This window comes from Parambassis ranga, chromosome 2 (genome assembly GCF_900634625.1).
Source record: "Parambassis ranga chromosome 2, fParRan2.1, whole genome shotgun sequence".
Lineage (NCBI taxonomy): Eukaryota > Metazoa > Chordata > Actinopteri > Ambassidae > Parambassis > Parambassis ranga.
The window spans coordinates 32,458,664-32,484,391 of record NC_041023.1 but is presented as its reverse complement, the minus strand read 5'-3'; the positions used below and the strand labels follow the sequence as shown (position 1 = coordinate 32,484,391).

The window sequence follows — 25,728 nt, the reverse complement described above, 5'->3', positions numbered from 1 at the left end:
GATGGGAACACGATTAAGACTTTGACCTGTTTGCAGCTGCTTAATCCATCCACTGAACAAGACTTTTTATGTGTATTCTTTTGGGTGTTGTGTGTTGACTCAGACATAATTTCTTTGCCATTCTCTTTGTATGTCTCTGTCTAGCCTGTCTGGTTTGAGACTCTTCTTTTTTTTACTAAGGCAGTGTTAGGAAAACAGAAATCACACCCATTGCTGCCCACAAGATGCCACCACACACAGTAGGTTTGTTTGGTTGTGTTAGTTTACTTGTCTTCCTTTTGTTCTATTGTTCTTATCTGTCACTTTGTCATAGCCTCTTTCTTTTGCGCTCTCTCACTTTGTTTTTCTCTGGCTTCTGTTTTTTTCTTCTTTTTCCCGTGTCACACAACAGCCTTGGTCTTGCACTGCAGTGCTTGTTCAAGTGGCGTACACTCCATTTACCTTTTGATGATGCAACGCTGAGTGATGGCTCGACTTCGACTTCTTAGCCTCTCCATCTTCACAGCACTCTACCTCCCTTTCTTCCTGCCACCAACTTTCATTAACAGCCGAGTGTTAATCCAAATTGAAAAGTTCCAATGGGTAGATTATGGATGGAAGGAGAAATTACACCGTGTAGCCACTTGGACTCTTAAGCAATCTAGCAAGGCCTCCTTCCTGTCAAAGGAGAAATTGATCCGGAGAGTCTGTCGTTTCTTCTTCTCCAGCTGTGAAGCATTACTTTGCTTTTGTCTTTTCTCTTCTCTCTCTTCCTCAGAGTAGTGGCTCTTCCATTAGCACACAATAAAATTCTAATTAAGGCCAGTTCGGGCCATGACAGGGCAAGGAGCAGGACCAGTCCTTTTTTAATGTGGAGAGGCTATTGATTGACCAGTGGATCCATAATGTAATCTGCATGCCAGTATCTAAGTATGGATCCACTCTGAAGAAAGATGAGAAACAACTCGGAGAGAGAGAGTGCAAGAGAGGGTGAGGCAGAGTATTTTAAAATCCAAGAGAGGTGAGCTTTTGACAGCTTTGAGTGAAAGAGAAGCAGAAAGCAGCAGAAAAAAAACAGCAGCCAGAAAGTCTCTTGGCAGGCTTAAGAGTAAGAAAAAGTGAGGGCATGTGAATAACAGAGAGGGACAAACAACAGAACAACAAAACAAGATTTTCAAAAAAGGGAAAAATGGCCGACTTAAAAATGCCCCTATGCTGTCAGGAAGCAGTCAAGCCAGGAAGTCTCTCCTATCAACTCAGAGATCAATGGCCTGGTGTATACTATCACCGTTCTCTGTCTTGAGGCTGTCATAGCAGGCAGAAGTGGCTAGCAACAGCTTCCCAGTTGCTGCTGTGTCATGGATATGTTAGCAATTAGCCTCATATTGTAGAGAGCCTAGCCTACCACTCTGTGAAAGCTGCAGAGTTTATGAGTCTGATTAAACACCCAACGAAGAGCGTCACGTATATACTACGCTTCAAGGAGTGACAGTTTGTCAGAATTTAGCGCTGTCATCTGCAGGTTCTCTGTGAAGCGTTGTGAAGCCAGTTTCTCAGGAAATATGTTAAAGTACGAACCACACTTTAACTATAAAGCTCTTGTAATAATTATTTTTTTATGTTGACAGTGTATCATACTAATGCTTACGTTTTCTTTGAACTTATTTTTGATTGCCAGCTGCTCTCTTTTTCCTGCCGCTCTCATCATTGTCATATCCAGCTGCAACATACAGTTGTTTTCAGTGAATAAGCTTAAAAAAGCAGTGCACACTATAAGGCAGAGAAAATATGCAAGCAAAGCCTATAAAATACAGAAGTTTACCTACAACTAGTGTCACTTGAATGACAGCTACACAAAGACCTGTTACTATATTTATAATCAATTTGTTTGGCAATTTAGCAATTGTGTAGAGCAGTATTTGTGACCAAGGGCACAGGGCGGAGTCGCACCTTGGCTACTGTAGTAGGTACATTTGTAATCAGTGCATATTTTATCTGCAAGCTAAGCGTAACATTAATGGGAACTGATCAATCATTTGGTTTTTATAGCTCAGTACAGTATGTTCTTAAACAAATGCAAATGCCTTGTAAGGCATTTGCATTTGCTTTAAGTCATTATTCAGAACAATATGACTGGGTACAGTACTAACAGAAAAATAAATAGGTTCACAACACATCTGGGCATTTCCCGCAACTTAACATACCTTCGTGCTCATTGTAGCAATTAACATTACACTATTGTAGCCCTAATTTATATGCATATTGATCATCTGGTTCAACCTTCCTTGTTTATTTCTTCAACATCTTCTACAGAATGTCAATGTGATATTTGTGTATGTAAAATAGACTAAGGATAGAGAAGTGAACCAAACTGTTGGCCCATGGGTTTGTGTACAGCACTAACTAATAGTGCACACAGGACGCTGTGTGCCACCAGTAAAAACTCTCAAATTAGACAACCTTTCTGAAAATGTTATATATAAGACTAAGGTCATTTTTTTTGTATTATGTAAGTAGGATATGCCATCAATATGACCTGTATATTAGCGTGAAGTATTGCCACATTCCACATAACTAACAGAAAGTATGAGCCTTTGTTGTTATGTTAAAGCACTCTTCAAGCTATATTCATTCAGCACTTAAGAGCAGAATGAAAAATTCTTAGTTCTCAAAATCAGAAAGTACTTTTCCCCACTTTGTGGACATATGTTTTTGTCCTTGGAGAAAGTAGGATAATGTGCTTAGTGAGCATAGGGGCCCTTGAAGGCCTAAAAATGTTCTAGCTTTAGCATATTTTAAAATCTGAATGCATTTTATTGCAACAGAAGCAGAGCCTCATCTCCAAATGGAATGTGAATTACTGAAGCAAAAATAGGCTGTGGACATTTAAACAACTCACGTCGCCCAGAGAGGGCCAAACCGAGGTAAAGGGACAAATGAGGCACCTAACCAATCAGTGCCAGCAGAAAAATCAGAAAAATTCAAACGTGTCCTTCTGGGTATTGGAAAGGTAGGAGGAACAAAGAGCAATATGTGTGTATGGTGTGTGGGTGTGTTAACCAACCCTTTTTAAGACATAAAGACTCCTTAGATCTCAGACACATGCTTCTTCTCCAGAAGCTGTTTCAAGCTTTTTACAAATGCAGATAAGTGTTTGCTTTGCATCACTATATATCTTATGCAGAACTAGTGTCTGTCTAGTGCTCTCTTTTGAATTATACAAACCATTTCTAGATGGCTTTTAGGAAGTAAGAGCTCTGTGTGTCCCTTTTTTTTCCTTCGACATTTAACATTGTTTTAAAAAGTTTGTCAGCTGTACGGTTGTAAAACATGCTATATTATGTGAGGGAAAAGGGAGGGAAAACTGCCAACATGGCTTCTTTCAGATTTTTGTTTATGTATTTTGCTGCATTAAACTATAGTTTGGAGGCAGATATTTGTGGTGACCGGCCTCCAGTATTCTGTGTCAGCTTGGAAGATGCTTGCTGCTAGATGATGCCATTATGACCCAAATGCTGCTAATGTAGACTATTAGCCAAAGTACAGTATATCATTATACCGTATTTTCACGACCATAAGGCGCACCTAAAAGTCTAAAATTTTCTCAAAAGTCAGCCCTGCGCCTTGTAATGCGGTGCGCCTTGTTTATGGGTTGAGTACCAGACACGGGGACATGATACGTAAAGTACGTACGCTGGCAGCAAATCACCAATCAGCTGAACGCTACGTCATACGTACACTACGCACGCTAGCAGCGATGAACCAATCAGATGGATACTACGTAACACACCGGTTCAGCCGATTGGTGAATTGCTGCCAGCGTACACTACGTACGCTGGCAGCAATTCACCAATCAGCTGAATGCTACTGTACTGGTGCAGCAACTTCCAGCGGATTACAGCTTCCGCGTTATGCAGTGACAACATTGCCAGCAAAAACATCCAGCCCAGCCACATCACCAACATGGATGAAGTCCACCTCACTTTCGACATCCCCGTGAACCAAACTGTGGAGAGAATGGGGACCAGCACGGTATCAATACGGACTGTAGTGGTGGACTGGATGGTAATGGACAGAAACTTCCGCCTATGGAAGAGAAAGACTCTGCCTAAAGAAATGTTTCCAGCAGGAGTCTTTGTTAAGGAGAAATGAGGAGACGAGGAGTGGCTCAGGGAAGTTTATGTAAAGAGACCGGATGGTTTTTTTTTTTCACGCATCACCCTCGCTGCTGATCCGCGACTCCGCGTACGCCGTGTAACTGACACTGCGCCTTATAATGCGGTGCGCCTTATGGTCGTGAAAATACGGTACTTGTATGGTGACCACACTGTGTGTAATGCCTCAGGACACAGTAACGGAGAGAGTAGGAGAACTGTGCTTGATGTTCCTTTGGAAAGTCAATATATAGCAGGGAATCTATTCCACATGTACATGTACACAGTTTGCATTGTCACCGTGGGTGTGTGCGCGCAGCATTGCAGATAGGCCGACTAGGTGAAGCACCCAGGGACAAAGCTGGGAAGATGGAAACACACTGTCAGTCAGCTGTGATGAAATGCCTGCAGGGCTGTAACACCACACACAAACACAGGGCGCAGGCAGACTGCTGAGGTGATCTGTGTGCACAGACCCACGTCTCATCAGGCCCGATGGAAACAGACTTAACTGAATGACACCAGGAACTTTATCTCCAAATGAAGATTTATTCTTTTCTGACACAGACACACAATGTTCTTTCTGATATATTTTCACACTGTGTCCTGCAGTGAGCACTTTACTTAACAGCACAGATGTGCCATTGATGTGATACATTCACTCGCTGCAGCAACTCTGCTTTCAAATGATGTAACCAGCTCAAGATGGCATTTTGGATTTTTGACCTATTCACACTTTTTAGACTGTACATACATTACAAACGTATTTATATTGTTTTGGTGCTTCTAACATTTATTATATTGCTAAAACAGTGAGCAACAGTTTGGCTGTTGTCTTTTGGTTACATAGTGACAGTCCTCTCCTCTCTCCTCCTGTTTGTATCCATCCATATAGATCGAGCAATCTGTGGAGTGGATCTTGGCCAGTAGGTGGTTAACTAATATCGGCTTCTTTTTCCCCATGGTCTGGCCGCTGTTGGTCGAGTCTTCTTTTCTAAGTTTCCCTCTGATTAACGTCTGTTATTAGCTCTAATGAGCTGCTTAGTGATTGCCTGAGTGCAGCTGCTGACATCCAGCAGGAGAACTGTCTTTTCTACTTTGTTCTAGCTACTTTTTGCTTTCTCTAATTTGTCTCGCTTTAATCATTAGGTGAGATTATTGACGTGGTGCGGGCTTTATGTTCCCCACACACATACACAGTTTGAAATTTTTTCTTTGACACAGTCTCTCTTTGTCTTTCTGTCGTGAGCATTGCTTCAATCCACTCGTCTATTTGGTTTGGAACACAATCACCATGTGTTTCTGGGGTTAAGTAATAGCATTTGGACCAGCAGAAATTGAATCAGCCGTGTGGTTTTGACCCTCCATCTCTGTCTGTCTCCAACTTTCTCTTTATAAATATCTGTCATTTATTCCCCTGAAATATCTTTGGTTCTCTCAGACATTTGATGCTTGCCACTTTACATTTAGTTCCACTGCCTATCCTTCACGAGGTTACACACGGCATCCTCATATATCAGGTTTAATGCAGTTGAGGTTGTGTACCTATCAATCGAAAGCTTGGTGCGTCTTTCTTAGAAGTATATTTGTGATTGACTGTTGATCTGTTCAGAGTGTATCCTGCCTCTTGTTCAATATCAGTTCTACAATCTCTTTCAACAAATGTTCAGGCTGCTATTTGTTTGGTAAATGTGCTGAGATATCTAATGCCGCAACACTTCAATTTAAAAAAAATAAAAAATAAGAGCGTTTGCACCCATTATATTTATGTGAATATCAGGAGGTGAGATAAAAAGGCAGTTAGTGCTGTTCCTCCAGTTGAAGAGTGCAGAAGAATAAGGCACATGAAATTAGGAGTGCCTCTTAAAGCTCAAAAAGGGAAAAACATAATGGTAGTATGGTATCTTTGATGTCTTTTTTTTTTTACTGTGTTTGGAAGGTTGTACAGTATTCACCTGCACATCAGATATTTCTTTTCCTTTTTGCTGAATTTAACACATCAGTGAAGTTCATTCTAACAGTTCACTCACTTTTTATTTAATTATTTTTATAGTATTTCTCTTACTTTTGCAGAAAATGTCAAGGAATTTATAAATGCTTCACATAAAAGTTTCATAGTCCATTCATGGTTCAGCTTCTTGGGTGCTGTTGCTAACATTAGCTGTGACTTCTGCAGAGGACCTTTAAATAGGGTGCTCTCAGTTGACCTGGTCAGCGTCCCATTATGTGACTGAGGTGTGACCCGAATTGACTGAGTCTTAAAACACATTTGCATGTCTTGTTGCTCGGCGTTACATTCTTCGTTTGTTATTTATGAATGAGCATAGGCGGCATGAAGCGAAGGTGTGACAAGATTGCCTTTCCTTTCTTCCTCTCTCACTCTATCATTTATTAGATTAGAAATTATTATGCACACCCCTGATTTCAGATACAGTTTAATAAATAACAACAGGATTGTGTTTCTCTTTGTGCCTCTGTGGGTCTTGGTGTCACGTAGGATTAAATTTGAGTGTTTTTTCATTCTTTTTGTTCTGTTAAACAGAAATAGAATGTGTCAACCCAAAGGCTATGTAAACAGAGAAAGTGTTTAAGTCATTTACAAAGATTAGATTTGTTTGTGTTCCTAAAATCAAATATGTGATGCAGGACAGACATGTTTTGATTGTTTTCTGTCACAGAGGAAGTATAATTACAAAATAAGTAAAACGATGTTATTAAAAATTGTTCATCAAACCATGTGGTAATCATTTGGAAATGGCTTGCATCAGGTTTGCTGTTTTTAATTATGTGCTGTGAAAATAACATTTGTTGGCCCACAGTGTGCAAGTGACCAGTACAATCAGATGGGCTATTGTCATTGCATAGGATATATAAAGCCGAAAATCAATAGCTGTGCTTTCATCTGCATCCGGCCTGATCTTATTTCCCCTTATTACCAGAGATTCTCTCATCACTCCAGATAAAAAGCAATAGAGCTCCTAAATGATCCAAAGAAATAGTTCTGTCAAAAAATGATTTATCTTCTGTGAATAATCGCAGGGGTTATTGAATATTTTTAGATTAACTTAATTACTTGACTATAAAAAGCCATAAATTGAAGCTCTCCTTACCAAGAAGCTTCTGATCTCTCAAAGCCTCTTTTTCTCGTGTCATGTGATTGGGTGGAAAAAAAAGTCTGTTTTATCATTCTGTCACCAGCGAGACGCGTTCCGCTTGACCTGATGCAATTGGAGGCAATTGAAACAGTCATCTTACCGTGCTGCTGCTGCTGCACTGGTGGTGGTGTGTGCGGTGTTTTTGGTTGCATCATGAACCATGTGCATGTACAGCTAAAAACGATCAGGCAAACACAAAAGCACAAAGCTGCACACACAAAAAGGTTCTGGACACAGACATTTGTCCACACATCAGCACAGGTCTCCATCTTTGTGTGATTGAATGTCTTTCATATTGGCTGCATTCTACTGTGTGTGTGTGTGTGTTTGTTTTTGTAACTACACCCACATATTACACACACTAATGGCTTAATGGACGGATCCATCACTTACCTCAGAAAACTTTCACTTCCTAAATGTGTCTTGCACATTACGCAGGCAGATCTACTCGGCCTTGAATGAACTGGACATTTTACAGAATGCTCCGGGACACTCAGACCGCCGCCATGTTGGCAGCGTCACATCCGCCAAGACTCAAACCAATACGGACAAAGAGGGGGAGCACGAGCAGAGTTTAGGGGGGTGGGCGATCGTGGAAGCAGGAAACTCGCGCTGTGATACGGCAACCGTCTGTCACTCAAGCGGCAACGCCCATAATTATGAGTAATTTTAAGTCCAAATATAATTAAAACGAGTGAGTTGTAAAAAACATTTTTTTTTTAACCCCTGTACAATTGACACTAGAAGAGAACCGATCATTTGAGACCAGAATGTTTTTTTGTACCAGGCTGGAAACATGTTCATTTCTGCTGTGAAGTTGGGAGTCTATAGGAAATTACTCGCTTCTGGAGCCAGCCCCCAGTGGTTGCGGTGTGAACTACAAGTTTTGACACCCCGAAGGCTGCTGCTTAGTTATCACGCATACTTTAAAATTGTAAAGTTCTGTAAGGTCTGACCCAGTTGCAGCCGGTATTGGCATGTATCATGTAACCATGAGACATAATACAAACTGCCTGAGAGAAAACACAACAGCATAGAAATATGTATTGAATAATAATAGCACTTTATTTTATATCAAGGCAAATGGCACTGAGGCACTTTCACAGCCTGCAATGGCTTGATTGTTTCATCAGAATAATATAACAAGAAGGCACACGCTCAGCTTTGACTACACATACACACAGAGGCAGTTCCATAAATGTATATTTATATGCACTGTTCTCTTTCATAGCATTCGTTTCGTGTCTCACTATGGGAGAACGCCCCCTGCGTGATCCCGACAGAAGCTTTAATTACACTACACCAGCCCTTGGGGCTGGTATCAGTGACGTCTATGTCAGGAGGGACCGCCCTCCTCCTATATAATAGGCTGACATAGCTTCAGTCGCCATTCAAACACATCTTCTCGCTTCTCACAGAAGCCTGATGACAACTGTGTTACTGGGTGCCTAGCTAAACTGCCCACTGATTCGAGTGAAATCTCGGTCACCGGGCGCTTGGTCCCACACGACACGGTTGCTTCACAGCTGAAGAATAGTAGAAATACTATTCCACGCTATCGGTGAAAGTAGAAATACTCTTGCCTCAAGTAGCAATACTTGTCACAGCCGAAGTAGCGATACTTCTGCTAACAGCGGGTGCGTTAGCATCGTCTGTAGGTAGCAATACCACTATACAGCTCACGCTAATAATACCCACAGCAGGTAGCGATACCTCACCACACGCTAGCCAGGAAAATAGCCATATTTCCCTGAACACAACCAGTAGCTGCACAAGCTAACGCTAGCGCCCTTGAACCCTATGCTAGTCATGGCCACGGCTAACAACCCCGCTGAAGTCGGGAAAAGCCCAAAGCTTTGCCCCTGCGGCAATAAAATGTCTAGCTGGGACACTCACCCCGTGTGTGCAGCATGTCTGGGCGTACCTCACGCGCAGGCGGCTATGTCCTCCACGGACGATTGTATCCACTGCGCTGCTTTCCCACGCAAGTTGCTCCGCCGACGGCTAGCTCGCCAGGCTAGTTTGTCCGGCGGTGACCCACTGCTGTCGGAGACTGCCTCGCCGCAAGGCGGGGTGGATATGTCGGGTGGGGCGGCTGAAGCGCTGCCGCCCGGGCTGAGTTGGGCAGACGCAGTTCCCCAGACTGCAGACTCCTGTTTCCCGTCAGAGGAGGGATGGGAGAGCCTTATCCGTGTCGACCCGAGACGAGACGCTGATGACGAGGAGGGAGAGTCTGCCGAGCTCCTGTTATCAGACGGTGACGAAGAAGAAACTAACTTCAGCGTCACCGGCGGGGCTGCAAAGCCGGGCGTCGCGATGGGAGAAATCCCTTCGGCGCTTTCTCCCCTGGATCTCGACATGCAGGACATGTGCAAACGTGCCGCTGTAAGGCTCAACATCCCGTGGCCCACGGTTCAAGCCGAGGAAGTCAGGTCTCGCTTTGATGGCAAGAAGCTGCCCAAAGCAAAGAAGACGGGGAAACAAGTGCTGCCAATTTTCCCAGAGCTGCTTGATGAGATAGCGGCTACGTGGAAAGCTAAACCATACAGCGAGAAACACCCCATCTCGGGGAGCTCCCTGTTGGATTGCGAGGGGATGGAGGCTAACGGCATCCGCCAAATACCTCCCATTGAGCCGCTGGTAGCGACACACCTTCACCCGAAGACGTCCCTGTCCTCCTCGGTTTCATCTTTTCCCTCCAAGACAGACCGCTTTCAGTCCAGCCTCACTGACAAGTGTTATAAGGCGGCGGCTCTGTCGACCAGAGCTCTCAACGCCTCCTCTATCCTGACGGCCTACCAGGCGGAATTAGAGGAGGACATGACGGCTAAACCAGATAACTCCCTGTGGGAAGAAATCTGCGTCATTACGGACCACGTCCTTCGCCTCCACAAGGTGGCTATCCAAGCCACGGGAAGAGCTATGGGTCTTATGGTCCTGCAAGAGAGAGCGCGCTGGCTGGGGCTCACCAACCTCACGACTAAGGAGAAAGAGGAGCTCCTCGACACTCCGGTCGTCCCTCATGGGCTCTTCAGCTCGGCTGTTGCCTCCATGCAGAAGAGATGTGAGGAGAAAAAGAGAGATGATGAGGCGCTGAAACTTTGCCTGCCGAGGAGGGCTCCACCTGTTACTCCCGGCACTTCGCGTCAGTCATATGCTCAGGCTGTCTCTCACCCGGCTCCTGCTTATCGGATCCCCAAGGTGTCCAAGACGCAGGCAGCCCCTCCAGCCCCTAAAAGCGCTGGCAACCCATGGGCTAGGAAGCAGTCTCCCCATGCTCGGCAAGCCGCTCCACCACCTCAACCCGCTACCGCGACGGTGAGGAAGAAGAAGCGGCAGGCCTGACCGCTTCTCCCCAGGTGGAGGGCCGACCCAGGCTGCCCCCCCAACGGGTCGCCCTGCCCTTCTCCAGCTCAGTTCCAGAGCGGGTTCTGCGGGACGTTGCCCGCATAGAGTGCAGCACTTGGGCCGGTGTTCATGTTCGAGTGCCCAACAAACACAGACAGCATTCTCAGTGTTGCACAAGCACTTCTGTCTTGCACTCTGTAATAAAACAGTCCAATGCGCATCCAGGCAGAGAGCCGAGGGCGCTGTTGACTATGACTATGAAAAAAATGCAGAAAAAAAGATATGTTAAGACACACAACTATCTTCTCTGCTATAACACAGCCCGCGGGGACCAACATCCCCGCGGCTGTGACGCGGTCCGCCCGGGCACCTCCATGCAGCAGGCAGGAGTCACCGGGGCGGATGGGCGTTGGGTGTTACGCACCTCGACCTCAAGAGGGCGCCAACGTACCACATATGACAGAGTTGCCGGTCAGCCCGCTTTCTCTGCACAAAGAGAATTGGGCGGCCTGCACACGGTCAGAATGGGTGTTGAGAACCGTTCAGAAGGGTTACAGACTTCAATTCAGAGCCGTTCCACCTCATTTCAAAGGGATGATCTTTTCTCATGCTCAGGGAGAATCCGCAAACATTCTCCTAGAGGAAATTTCCACTCTGAGGGAGAAAGGAGCAATAAGAGTTGTCCCGCCCGAGGAGGCCCACAGCGGGTTCTACTCGAGGTATTTCCTGGTTCCAAAAAAGGGGGGGCAGGGGATGAGGGCCATCCTGGACCTCAGAGCCCTGAACCACTATTTAAGGAAATACAAATTCAGGATGCTGACACACGCCTCTCTGCTGCGTTTCGTGCGGGCAGGCGATTGGTTCACATCTGTCGACCTGAGGGATGCATATTTCCACATTCCAGTGTATCCTCCACACTGGAAGTTTCTCAGGTTTGCTTTCCGAGGGACAGCATACGAGTTCATGGTGCTGCCGTTCGGCCTGTCATTGAGTCCCAGAGTGTTTGTGAAATGCACAGAGGCAGCTGTAGCCCCACTCAGGGAGAGAGGCATCCGCGTGGCCACTTACTTAGACGACTGGCTTGTCGCAGCCTCTACACCCCGAGAGGCGGCCCACCATACAGATGTTCTCAGGGAACATCTGGTGAGTTTGGGGTTTCGCCTGAATATGGAAGAAAGCATGTTGACACCTTCTCAGTGCATCACCTTCATAGGCCTGACTTTGGACTCTCTCCAAGGCAGAGTTTTCCTGTCTCAGGACAGGGTGGTGGCAATGAAAGGATGCCTTGCACTGTTTCACAGGGGCAACACAGTCACACTCAGACAGTGTCAGAGGCTGTTAGGCCTGATGGCCTCGTCTGTGGTGGTGATACCCCTGGGACGCCTGTACATGAGAGGGCCTCAGCGTTGGGTAGCCTCCCTTGGCCTAGATCCTCTCCGAGATGGTCATCGACGGGTGAGGGTTTCTGTGGACTGCTCACTGGCTCTGCGCCAGTGGAAGAGCCCAGGGTTTCTGACCCAGGGGGCTACCATGGGAACTGTTTCGGCCAGGAAGGTGATCTCTACAGATGCCTCTCTCACAGGCTGGGGTGCTACACACGAAGGGAGGACAGTGAACGGGAAGTGGGGCCCTCACATGCGCTTCACCCACATAAACTGTCTGGAGCTGATTGCTGTTCATTTGGCTCTAAAACATTTCCTCCCCTGGCTGCGGGGACACCATGTCCTAGTGAGGACAGACAACTCCACCGTGGTAGCCTACATCAACAGGCAGGGAGGCTTGAGATCTCTGCGGTTGCATGCACTGGCACACAGACTGATAGTCTGGAGCAATGTGCACTTTCAGTCACTGAGAGCGACTCATGTTCCAGGCGTACTGAATTGCGGGGCGGACCTGCTCTCCAGGGGGATCCCTCTATATGCAGACTGGAGACTTCACCCAGAAGTGGTGAAGCAGATTTGGCTGCGGTATGGACGGGCGGCAGTGGACCTTTACGCGTCAGCGGAGAATGCCCAGTGTCCGCTGTTCTTCTCCCTGCACGACCGAGTGGCTCCGCTGGGGATCGATGCACTGGCACACAAGTGGCCACGTGCTCTCCTGTATGCTTTTCCCCCAGTGGCTCTCATCCCTCCAACTCTGGCCAGAGTGAGGGAGAAGGGGCTGGTCGTAACCCTGGTGGCTCCGCACTGGCCAGCGAAACACTGGATGGCGGAGATTTACCAGCTTCTGGCGGGCACGCCTTGGCAGCTGCCATTACGCAGGGACCTGCTATCCCAGGCACGAGGGGAAATATTTCACCCTCACCCAGGGAGGCTGGCTCTGTGGGCCTGGCCCGTGAGTGGTTTAACCTGAACTCAACAGGACTCCCAAACAGTGTCATTGAGACTATTCAATGTGCTAGGGCCTCATCGACTAGGAAGTTGTATGGGGTTAAGTGGCAAGTGTTTGAGAGCTGGTGCTCGGAGTCCCAGGCCATTCCTTTTCAGTGTTCTGTGGGGGTGATTTTATCCTTTCTGCAGGACCTCATTGAGAAGGAAAAATCTTTTTCAACCATCAAGGTGTACCTGGCGGCAATCTCTGCTTGCCATGTTGGTTTTGATGGTAAATCTGTGGGTCGACACCCTCTGGTGTGTCAGTTCATGAAAGGTGCACGACGTAAATTGCCGGTATCTAGGTCTCTTATGCCGTCATGGGACCTGCCCACGGTGCTGGATGCTCTTTCTGGTCCACCTTTTGAACCACTGGATCAGGTGGACTTGAAGGTGGTATCTCTTAAGACAGCGCTGCTCCTGGCCTTGGCCTCGGCTAAGCGCGTCGGTGAGGTTCATGCCCTGTCTGTGCACGAGGCTTGTACCCATTTTTCACCAGGGGGCGAGAGGGTCAGTATGCAGCCTAACCCAGCCTTTATCCCAAAGGTGGTTGGGTCTCTCTCCCCAATAGAGCTGGTTGCTTTTTATCCACCGCCTTACTCCTCTGAGGAGCATCGGCGTCTGCATACGCTGTGTCCGGTCCGTGCACTAAGGACCTATCTGGACAGGACTCAGGGTGTTAGGCAGAGTGACCAGTTGTTTGTGTCCTGGGCTAAGCCATGTGTGGGCAAGCCAGTCTCAAAACAGCGGCTTTCCCACTGGATTGTGGAGGCTATTGCTCTGGCTTACACGACCAAAGGTCTTCCGCCTCCTGCTGGTCTGCGTGCGCACTCCACTAGGGGCCTTGCTGCTTCCTGGGCTCTCTTTAAGGGGGTTTCAGCCCAGGAAATTTGTGCAGCTGCAAGTTGGGCTTCACCCCACACTTTTGCTGGAAGCGAGGAAGAGGTGAGCTTGTTTGAATGGCGACTGAAGCTATGTCAGCCTATTATATAGGAGGAGGGCGGTCCCTCCTGACATAGACGTCACTGATACCAGCCCCAAGGGCTGGTGTAGTGTAATTAAAGCTTCTGTCGGGATCACGCAGGGGGCGTTCTCCCATAGTGAGACACTCACTCATGCTAATCAGAGAACCATGGTTATAGCCATAACCTCCAGTTTTCATCTCTGATTACCACTTAAAGTGACATTTCACCTTGTTGTGAGTAATTTCAGTTTTAAAATGGTAGAAAATTGTTTTTGCATGAAAGTCTGAGAAACCGCTAGAGCTCATATCTCCCACCAACAATAACCAACATAAAACATTTGCAGGGATCATAAACACATTGTGACTATCGACGTTTTTGAAGTCTGGTACTCGTCTGTGTTGTTGAAAACAAGATTTATTTTAACATCCAAGGCTTAGCCTTTTGCCTGGTATTAGTGTGTGTGCGAAGGTCCGGCACTTTTAAGGTCCCTTGAAAACATTTCTGAAGCTTGAAAGCATCTTCTATTAGACCCTGTCTGCCACCTAAGTGACCACATCTCTCAGACTCCATGCACCAATTTGTAACACAAGGTTCTTTTTTTGTTTTTTTTTCTTAGCATGTCAAAATCTGTATAAAACTAGTGGAGAGCACCTAATTTACTGTTAACTGTTAACTTATTCTGATTCTTTTAGCTCTAGACCGAAGGTTTAGTATTCATACTAAAGCAAAATGATAATTTCTTGTGTATTAAGTGTGCACCTTGTGATGGGTATAAATCACAAGACCCACCTAGTACCTTCATTTTTTTTGCCTCTCTGTTGATTGCTTGTTATCGATCGCTGGTGAACTCTTCCCCCCGTATGTACATTATTACTGCAGAATTAGAACACCGTGGAGGAAAACACAACCCTGATCCCCACCGATGCTGCATCTCTCTGGCATTGCCATGGTTACACAATTGTATGAGTATGTCACCAGCTGTGCTCATGTTGTTTACGCACACCAGGGTCTTTTTAGGGTGTGTACAGAGATATTGGCAGCGGTAGCAACAGTTAATGTGATGCAGTGGCTCTATTCAAAATTAAACACTGTAAGCTTCCTCATACAAGACACCATCTTACCTCGGGGGCAAGTGGATCATTATGTGTCTGCACATAGGCAGATATGGTATTAATAGCTATATTCCATTTGATGTCAAGGACTTACATTATCTTGCCAACAGCTTTGGGGCCTGCTGGTTGATGTATGGACACAGGGCTCATAGCGCAGATAGTGTGAGATGAGAACACTATTAGAGTGATCGTGTAGATTTTATGGCCCGAAGCATTTCTTATCATTGATGAGGATGAAGTTCAGTACTTTTTAGTGAGTAAACTTCATGGCACACTGTGAAGAAAAACCTTGTAACTTCTAAGAACTATGATGTGAAGACACGGTATGACTTTCTTTTAACTCACTAGCTTTGGAAAGTAGACAGCAGACGTCTGATAAGTCTAATAAAATTAAAACTCTGTGGAAACAAAGGAGAGAAAATACATTTAATTACCCTATCTTACACCTCAGCTCGTATCACTCCCACCTGTTCTTCCCTTGCTTTTCCTCACCCATCTATCTATTTCCATATCTTCACATGTTGTATCACACATCCCCAAAATCCTGTTTTCAATACACTTCTATCTCCCGTGATTTTGTGTGTGTGTGTGTGTCTCAGAATGTAAGTGACATCAGCTTGGCCAGGTTGACTCTCTTCTTAATTATCCAACACTATGAATGCCACCTCTCTGGAAAATGTTCAGGTCTCATTAACAACGGTGTTATCACAGTAATTGTGCCGCTGAGAGGAAATCACTTTTTTTTGTTGCTGTATCCTAAGTGAGAGGACCTGTGAGAGGTGAGGAGGAAGGGAAGTGCTGGGGGTGTCAGAGGGGCAGGGAAATTGAAGTATTACAAATCTAACTAGCAGCTAGCGTGTGGTCTCGTTTTTAAAGTCGTCAGGCCTTCTGCTGTGTCACTTGGGTGTCATTCCAGAGGTGAAAAGTGGATTGTGACATGTTTGGATTCGGAACCTAAATTGTAAGTCATTAGATTCATTAGATTTACCTGCACTGCCGCTGTAAATTAGAAGTAATGACTCCACCACCTCATGTGAACTTGTGAGCTTTGGGTGGTGAAATCTTGTTAAAACCACTCAGGTGCTGTCTGTGTTTGGCGGCAGGCAACTCAGGTTTGCTTGTGATTAATCTGAACCAACAGAAGGTTGTCAGACGGGACTGTTTTTTTTTTTTTTTATTGCCAATTGCAGACACACACTCACTCTGGCGTTCAGCACTCACACTTTATGATTACATCAGGTTAAACTAGCTCGTTTATCATCTTACATCACATTACCTTGTGGCCCGTAGTTGTAGAGGGCAGATGGCAGCACTGGCGCAAGCGAGTGTGTTTGTTGTGTGTGCTCGCAGGAGTCTGTGTATGTAGGTGCCCCACGCTCAGGTCTCTGGAGGAGTAACCCAGCTCAGCGTGCCAAGCTGTGCCAAGTGCTCACAGCTGGCAGCGACCAAGCAGTTGGTCTCTCTGGACAAGTTGCCCCCCTGTGCCAGGACAAACAGGAAATGAGCCCCGAGGCCTGGCAGGAAGCTGGTGCAGCAGCCAATAGGAAGTGAGGTGAGGCGAGCGAGGGAGGAGAACAGATTGGAGAGGCAGGGTAGCAACAGAGGAGATGTCAAACGGTTGTTATGAGAGGTGGAGGCAGTGAAGGGAGAGAGGAAGAGACTGAAGCAAGATGAGTGAGGTTTAATGAGGTTCGATTTCTACATTAAACACTTCTATCACTATCACATGCACTCCATGTTAGAGTTAGTGGTTTGATCCCAGGCATGTCCACGTGCCTCTGTGTCCTTGGACAAAACACTTAACCCCAAGTTGCTCCCAATGGCAGCTCCGCACAATTACCAAACATCACACAAGTCCTATGATGATTCCTGTTTTCAAGCAGTTGTTGCTGTCTAATCAGTTTTATTGTTGTGTAAGTGTGTGTTGTGCGTTCAAGCTCCTTGGCTAGCCCTTCAAGTCTGTGGTCTGTGCTGTTCTGCCAGCTTGATCACAAAACGCCATTTTTCAGAGGCCTGTGCATCTCTGGGAGCACAGTGTCTCAGATATTTGGCTGTATCAAACAAGTTCTCATCGCCTACTAAAGTAAATGTCAGGCCTGATCTTTTAGTAGTCGACTCTCTCCCTCTGTAGAACAGGAATATTATTTGGCAAAAGATCATTGTGGCGACACATCTGTCATGAAACCAAACCCGCAGAGACTCCCATTCACAGATGTGAAAAGCACTGATGCCTGAGCTTCCAGAAATTCCCCAGGTTCTTATTTATGAAGCATTTCTTCAGAGACACGGATCATGTCCCAGACATGTATTGTCAGCTGGTCCACAGTGTGAAGGCACAACTCCAAAAAGTAATCACCAAGAGGATTTCTTGAAGGATTTCCTACCGAGGCATGGATCCTCTGAAAGTAATTAGCAGTTCTTCTGTTGATGGCAGGTCAGCTGTTACAGTCTGTTGGCCTGATGGCCTTTTTTATGTTTGTATGCTTCAGTGCCAGCAACAGCTATTACAGGAGGCAGTGTATTTGTGAGTAGTCTGTCATGTGCTTCTACATGCTTCTACATGCAGTATATAGGGTACACTTGAAGACAACTTGTTCAAATCTGCTACAAATATTCACCTAAAACCAGTGAATAATTGGTTCAGTTTTTGTAGTAACTATGACATCATCCTGTCCCAAGATGGTCCTATAGGATTGAACTCATAAGAGTATGGGGAACAAAGGTCATGATCATGTTGACCTTTTCACTTGACTCATGAAGGTGAATTCTCAGAAATAACTTTAAATTTGGCACAACCCGGTACTAAACTCTTCCTTTCCAAACTGATTCCAAATGTCTTCACACAATAGATGAGCGACATTACTGTGTAACCTCTGCATCACATGCTCTTTAACTTCATTCAAAGTCATTTGTTAATATGAGTCTTGAGAGCACTGCTCATGAGAAGGTTGAGTTCAAGCAGCTACAGGTTGTTAAATCATCAGCCATTCACCACACAGCTTTGATTTTTTATCCTTTAAACGGAACAAAAAAAAAAAGAGCTGTGTTGACTACCTGACCATGAAAATGACTAATGACGTGAGCTTGGAAGGTTTTTAAGCATTCATCCGTGTAAAGCCGGTTATTGGTGTCAGCATCAGTTCCCCCAACGATCACAGGGGGCAGTGTTGCCTTTCTAATCCAGTCACACTGACTCCAGTCATTCCCACTGCACGCCTTCTCCTCCTCTTAGCTTTTCCTCTTGTGTGTCCTTGTTATTGTGATGAGCTATGCCCGATTCCAGTACAACCACTGGACTCTTGGAAGCTGTCCCTTCTAATCTGCTCCAGAGTCAAGGTCTACGTTTGGAACTTAGCCCGACAGCAAGGCCTTAGCTACGACAAAGACTGATTTGAGACTTTGGGATACTCAGGGTCTCCCAGAGCAGTGGCACTCTCAACACCTTGTTAATCAGCAACGACACCATACGAATAGCCAGTCAGCCTATTCGCAATTATTCTTTTCAGCTACAGATTTAATGCCATCACCGGTGCTCAGAGCCGCTGCATCCCCACAGAGAGGCCTGTAACGTCATTGTCCTCTGCAGCGCTATAGAGGAGCTATCAAATTAAATACTGACTCTAAATTGGTCAGATGGTGGCTGCTTTTGTCTCTGCTCTGTTGTAACAGCTGTTCCAACACTACATTTAGGTCTGCTTGATTGTAGTTGACTTCTGCTGTGGCCTCAATTTAGGCTGAGGGGAGAAATATTGTAGAGTTTCCAGCCCATCACGAGCTGTCTGTGACTCATGATATTTTCTTGTTCAATGACCTCTTCCTCTTTGGATATGTTTACACTTCTCATTGCAAACTGAGTTTTTTTCAGATACCATACAAAAAAATGGATTTTATGAGATTATATCTCAAATAACTGAGTGGCCTGTGGCTGTATTACTTTATTTTGTTGCATTTCTGGTGTAAGTATTGTGGTTGGATGAACTACTCTGACATCTAATCACAATGTTCCATATCTGATATTAAAGATCTAGTAGCTGTGCTGGCAAAATTAGATTTTCATGTGTCTGGACATGTTGATCTGTCCTGTTGTGATTGGTTAAATGGTCTGAAGAAACAGTAGCCTCTCGCTTCAGACCCTGACCATCCTCACCTGATTTTTGGCAGACAAGACAATGATGAGAAAGTGCGCACACACACACAAGCACACTGTGTAGCTGTTAGTAGCTTTGTAGTCCTGGCCCACAGCCAGTTGCCTGTCTGTCTGTCTGTCACACTGAGCATGCTCATTACAACCTTGACAGTGTTCCACAGGGGTTGCCAAGGATACCAAGCAGAGCTGCCACATCCTCCATGTGTGTGTGATTAGGAAAGCACACACTCAAACCCAAAAAACATACACCAATTTTTAATAATATGACCACACACACAAAAGTACACACACTCTTGCCTTTGCTCTTTTCTCTCTGTCCCCTGCTCTCTCTCTCATAGATCATTGTTAATCAGTCTCGTCCCATCTCTTCTCCACTGGCTGTCAGTGGCTTGTCAGAAGCCCGTCAGAGCCCGTCACACACTACTGCCGTTAATGACATCTGATGACACCCATCGTTGAAGTCACCCACTGGAGATGACTAGGGACTCAGTATGCTGGCTGCTTGGAAATTGTTTCTTTTGTTCAGTCTGCAGTGTGTGTTTCAAGATACATCCTGCTTTACTTATTTGCAGAAAATGTTTATTTCTCAGCGTGCCTGACCTCCTTCACCTCACTTCTCTGTATTGCCTTATTACGATTTTTAAATTGCATAAACATTCAAATACAAACTCTGAAATCATAATATTTAAACAAATAATACATATAAAACAATAAATAGAGTGTAAATAAATGATAATATTAAAAAGTTTGAAGGCAACGCTACCACTAACTTCAGGAAGTTCAAATACAGAACTTTTTCATTTTGTTTTCTTTTAAAATAATTTCACTGTGACTGCAATATGAAAAATAAACATTATCTTTTTTGTGTGAATGACATTTTCTAAATGTTCAAAGAAGCTGTGGCAAAGGCTTTTTTTTAAAGATGATAATCATTCTAGTAGTCTATTTACTGCCTTCCCACGTGTTCAACTGTCTTCATTGTTTCTATTCCCTTTATTCCTACGCTCCAATTGGTCTTCGTTCCGTACCATGCATCTCTTTCATAACCCACCCCCTTACCTCTTCTCTTGCTCCCTCTCACTATTGAATTTGTCCTCCCTGTGCACCTATGACTTTCTTGTTCCCCTTGTGTGAATAGTGAGCTGATGACAGAAACCCAGCTGTGTTCAGAGCTTTGAATTGTTCTCTGTACCTCTCTTCTACAGCCTTTCTTTAAAGAGGACCTTCTATTCTTGTATGTCAAGTGTTACAATTATGGAGGTTTGCGGTGCACACATATGTAAAAGTAATCCCCGCGAGGTGCCCTTTAAGGCTACTGACTGGTAGCTAACGTTAGCTTGTTACAGATTTCTTTTTACGGTCATCTGCTTCAGGCACAGCACGCCTACGAAGTACAGAATGTACAGTTTTCAAACACTGGCTTCTGCCCTTCAGCATGCTTCCAGTTGGTTGCCAATCAAAAGAAAGTGGGCTTTTAGGGAAGGAAGCCTTAAGGAGACAGTGGCTTGATTTTAATGAAGGGCCAATATAAAAAAACAAGGATGTTTTTCAAATGAATGATAATGTAAAGCTTTCCCGTACACGGCAAATTCCTCACTCCACCACCTTTCTCTTTTTCTGTTCTCCAGAGGAGGAAGTGGAAAACTTTGACGTGTCGAGTCTACAGGAAGAGGCTCTGAGGAACATTGAGGCTGACAGCTTCTGGTGCATGAGCAAACTGCTGGACGGCATCCAGGTAAGAAGTGTGTGTGTGTGTGTGTGTGTGAATTTCATTCATTCCAGAATCGTATAGATTAACATTTCCTGATTATGAAACAGTTACACAGCTACTATGTGGGCTATTAGTACCAGATGCTTTAATGAAGCTCAGATATCCCCTTTAATCATCACTTTAAACAGAAGATGAACTGAAAGTCTGCTCACTAATTCATCCGCGCTGTCGGTGTTAACGAGACATCAGCCTGATATCCACAGGCAGCTGGCTAGCTTGTTTTAGTTACCTGGCATGGACACACTCAATAAAACAGAATCCACATGCAGTTTACTCAACTTCCACAGCTTCATGTTTTGTAGCCAGCGTTCATCAACAAATATGAACAAGAGCTCAGATAAGCAGTCGGTTAACTATCCAGAAACAAGTGTCACCTCCACAGTGGGGGTGTGCGTTGGTTCTGTTGTGTTAGAGATAGACGACACAGACACTTGCTATCTGACGTTGAAAAGGTGTGGGGTGAAGCAGGGTTTACAACGCTATCTGACCATTGGACATGCTGTTTGGACAGACTATAAATTCAACTTAACTGTGCTTGTTCTCCTTTTTTTACTGGTTATAGAACATTTCCCTGACATCGCTCCACTTTTATGCCTTAGCTTACTTTCAAGCATGAAATTCCTCCTAAGTGTGTGTGCATGAAACAGCACCACAGTGCATGCACACATTTGAATTTTACAGTGTTCAGATGGTTTGACGTTCTGCTCTGTTATAAAGCCAGCAGGATTTCCTGTGTAAGCATTGTCTATGCAACAGCTCTTCACAGAAATGTGATTGTCTTGCATATTCTAAAGCAGGCCTGAGAGTCTGGAGACTAGATAATTGCATACAGAACGCCACACCAAACTTCATTTTGTTTCATCATTTCTTCCCAAAGCCTTTTTGCCCACCAGCTCTCTTAATCGACCTCGCTCTCAGCGGTCATGGTTGAGCCATCTGTCAATTCTAAACGTGCCTGCCTGGGCTGGTGGTAGATTTGCTCTCAACAGTACTGCTGTTACTTAGCATCCTGGGTTCTGCCTCCATCCTGAAATATATTTTTACCATCTCTCTCTCTCTCTCTCTCTCTCTCTCTCTGTATGTTCGGATTAAATTCTTAGGCACAGTGTCTAACTGTATAAATTCTATTTGTGGTGTCTGGAGAAAAACTGAACTTGTTTTACTTCATCATAACAAAGTCAATATATTTGGCACGTCTTTGTTCCTTTTCAAGTCTGTTGATGGTCTGGGTGTTGCAGAGCTATTTTAACCCTCTGAACTAAAAAGAGTTTGTGGCTGTTTTTATACCCCTGTCACTGCAGGTCTCATTTTTCACTACAGTATAAAATCACACACCTGTAAAAGAGGTGAAACATCATCATGTCTGCAAGTACAGCTGTCAGGGCGTAAAGAAAGAAAAACTGATGTAGAACTTCTTTGACAAAAAAATAAAATATGCTGTAATCAATATATCAAACATTTTGTATAGCCTCTGCAAACAACAGCACTCTGCACATAAACTGTAGAAAGCAGCAGTCACATATTTGCTGATTTCTACAGGTTGCAAGTAAATCAATCAATTAATTTGAGTCTCAGAGAATTAAGTGGAATACCACAGTTTTAACCTGTGCATTCCTGGTCAGATTTTTTAATATTATTATTATTCTTTCTATTGAGCACATACTGGTTAAGATGCATGTATAATTAAACACACTTTTGAGAATGCCCATAGCAGTTAGGCTCTAAATGTTTTGAATAGGCAATATGGTTATTGTTGAATGGAAATAACTATTGTTAGGGATAAGGGAGCAGCCTGGAACTAACCCTGAAGGGTTAGCAGGAAAATTGTCTGTTTATTTATAAATATATCTTTGCATTAAAAATACATTAAATATTGCCCATACCTACACTGACGGCAATTAATAGTAAGAAGCATGTGTAAAATGTGAACGCCCATAAATAACTATCAGTTAGTCGGCTATTCATTCAGGAAATTAATAGACGCTGAGCCATGTAGCCCCTGAGAGAGGAAGACAGAGCGAAAGCCGAGCAGAGGAAGTAAAGGGAGAAGAATAGAGTGTGTGTCTTTGTGTATGCTTTTGTGTGTGTTTATAGCTGCTGTTTGTCCCAGCGCTTGTGTTTGTTTGTGACCTTGGCTCCAAACTAATTATGTGCAATGCACCAGGGAAACCCACGTTTCCCCCCTAATGCTTTCTAAACAATCTGACGGAGGCTGAGTGCCTCGGCACCATAATTAGTGGGTGATCCCTGCTCTGACCTCGTCTCAAACCCTCTCACATCCACTATACACTATTACACTTAACTGGGGCCATGAAGGTGGGGGGTCTTGAGGGTGGGAGTCTGTCTCTACAATTACATTTCCGCACTGCCTTTTAAGCACCTTATATATCCAGAATTTCCAGCAGAGATGCTGCCATGTTGGTGTCTGCTTGTTTTGAGACCAACTGGTGTAAAATATTTAAATTTGTAACAATGCAGAACAAACTTTTAAATGGGATGTTTGAAAACCTAAAACCACTAAATGCTTGGGGAATTTTCTGAAGAGATTTTTTACTTTCTCCCATTTATCAATGAACCACAGCAGGCATGCTTGTCTCTCAGTTGGCTGTAATTACCTGGTGTACAGTGGAAAGTTGTTTTTCCTTATCTTTTTTTAATACATTAAATTGGCCATTAGCTTTGGTTTTAGTGCTTTACCGCTTTGCTTCTCTCTCACCTAAAAAGTGACCAGGCTATTTTGCCTGTCAAATCACTTAAACAGCTTCTCTAATGAGCTGCTGTTTTAATTGGCGATGCTACAGCCCCCCCACTCTCTCACCTCTAAAGATCATGCTGGGATGAAAGATAGCTTAGAGAGATCCAGGCAATACTAATGTCTGTGTTGACAAAATCAGACTAACAGGATGATTTATTTTGTGGGAAACATGACTTGTCTTGTTAGTCTTCACTAAAAATGTCCTTGGATGGCCCCTTTAATCGCAGAGGATCATACAAGCTACATTCATGTGTGTCCTGTCTGTGAAATTTAAGCAGTTGTCTTAGGCCCCCACGCCCACACACTGTGGATGTGTCACGGGTAAATGAATGAAGACAGTTGGTTCGGTTGGTTGGTTTTTCTGTCCTGGACGTTTTAGTGACTAAATGGACACACATGCTTATGTGCATCAATAAGATAAGAGGCCCCAAATGAAAGTGTTTGATTACCAAAAAAAAAAAAAAAAACATGGCTCACCTACCTGAGCTTACTGGACTTAGAAGGGGGCACATTAGTCATGTTCAAATGGGCGGATGTTTTTTAAATGTTTATCCACTCGTACGACCTATTAAAGGGCTTTTAAGCTTGACTTTACCTCTAAACTGATACATCAACTGGCATAATTCTCCTAGAATTGTATTTGAATGATAGCTTGGTAAAAATAAAAATAAATGGGGTTTCTACTGATCAGTGCATTTACTCATTTGAGACGTAGCTCTTTTAAGTTGACCCTCGCCTTGCCCCAGTCTCTCCAGCAGCCAATTAGTCTTGTACTGTGCTAACAGCGCCTTTGGCTAACTTTACTAATTTAACTTGTTAAATTGGCTCCAGATCTTCCATTTCAATGAATTTAAATGAAACTGTCATCTCCATCCAGTTTTGTGTTGTTGATTTTAAATACGACTTTTTAATCCCACACCATCCTGTATTATTAATGTATGCAATAAAAACAGTCAGTCAAAGGTCTGGTAATATGATCTTTGTCACATTTTTTAAAATGTCTAACTGCTCTGTTAAACAGCTGTCAACACACAGGCAGCCAGCTGCTGTCTTACCTGTCATGCGCCCAAAGAGGGAAATAAAGTCAAAAAGTTTAAAAAGTCCATTATTCCGCCAGCACACCCCCGAGGGCTCTCAGTTTTAAAGCCAGAACCTCAGATGAAAACCTGCCTTTTATGCTAATTCTGCAGATATGCCTTTTACAGCAAGGGGCCCTTAAATGTATTTTTCCAAACCAGGACCTAACTTTGAGAAATTAAATTTCGCCTTGGGATCTGAACTTATTACATTTCAACGTTCGTCTTGACAAATGGAGGTCCAACATGAAAATGTCTCTGACCCTTTTTTTTTTTTTTGGCCACAGTACCATTGATTCACATGCTGCATATAGGCAGATTTGAAGTTAACTCTTTAACACATAGATGTTCTGATCTAGACTCACTCATGTTTTAAACAAAAGTTAACAGATGTTTATATACCACAAAGTTGTGCTTCCTGCAATACAGAACAATCTTACCTCGTCATTGCATCTTATTGTTTGTACATTTTTATGCTGGAAATTGGAAATATTATTGCATTAATATAACTAATATGAACATCACTGTTTTTTTTAACTTTTCTCCTAGAAGAGAACAAAACATTTTCTAGTGTAAAATATCACCAAATAGCTGACATTAGCGATCCCTTACAGCGAGCTGTGCCGTGCCATGCCGTGTAAAATAAACTGATTTCTAGTGGTGATGAAAGTTAACGATAGCAAATTTCTACAGTAAACATGTTGATATCACAAAATGAATTTTAATTAGAATCAGAATCATTTCCATGTAATCTTCATACCGGAGTCTACTTCAAAATGTTTGTCTTTGCCTGAAACGTATTCACAAATGATGTAGTTTTTTTTGGACAGTTTATGTACAGATAGATAGAGACTGTAGTCGCTGATAAGATTCAGTAATAAAGCACGTCACACAAGT

The 25,728-nt window shown here is 44.1% G+C and overlaps 1 protein-coding gene across 4 annotated transcripts in view; it reads left to right on the top strand.

The window, feature by feature from the left end:
• Window positions 1-25,728, top strand: part of tbc1d22a (TBC1 domain family, member 22a) — a 116,763-nt gene that overhangs the window by 39,843 nt on the left and 51,192 nt on the right. For all 4 annotated transcript variants that reach the window (XM_028399258.1, XM_028399259.1, XM_028399257.1 and 1 more), the window contains one exon: window positions 20,858-20,964. In XM_028399258.1, coding sequence (XP_028255059.1) covers window positions 20,858-20,964 — 107 coding nt within the window. The remainder of the gene's footprint in view (window positions 1-20,857; window positions 20,965-25,728) is intronic.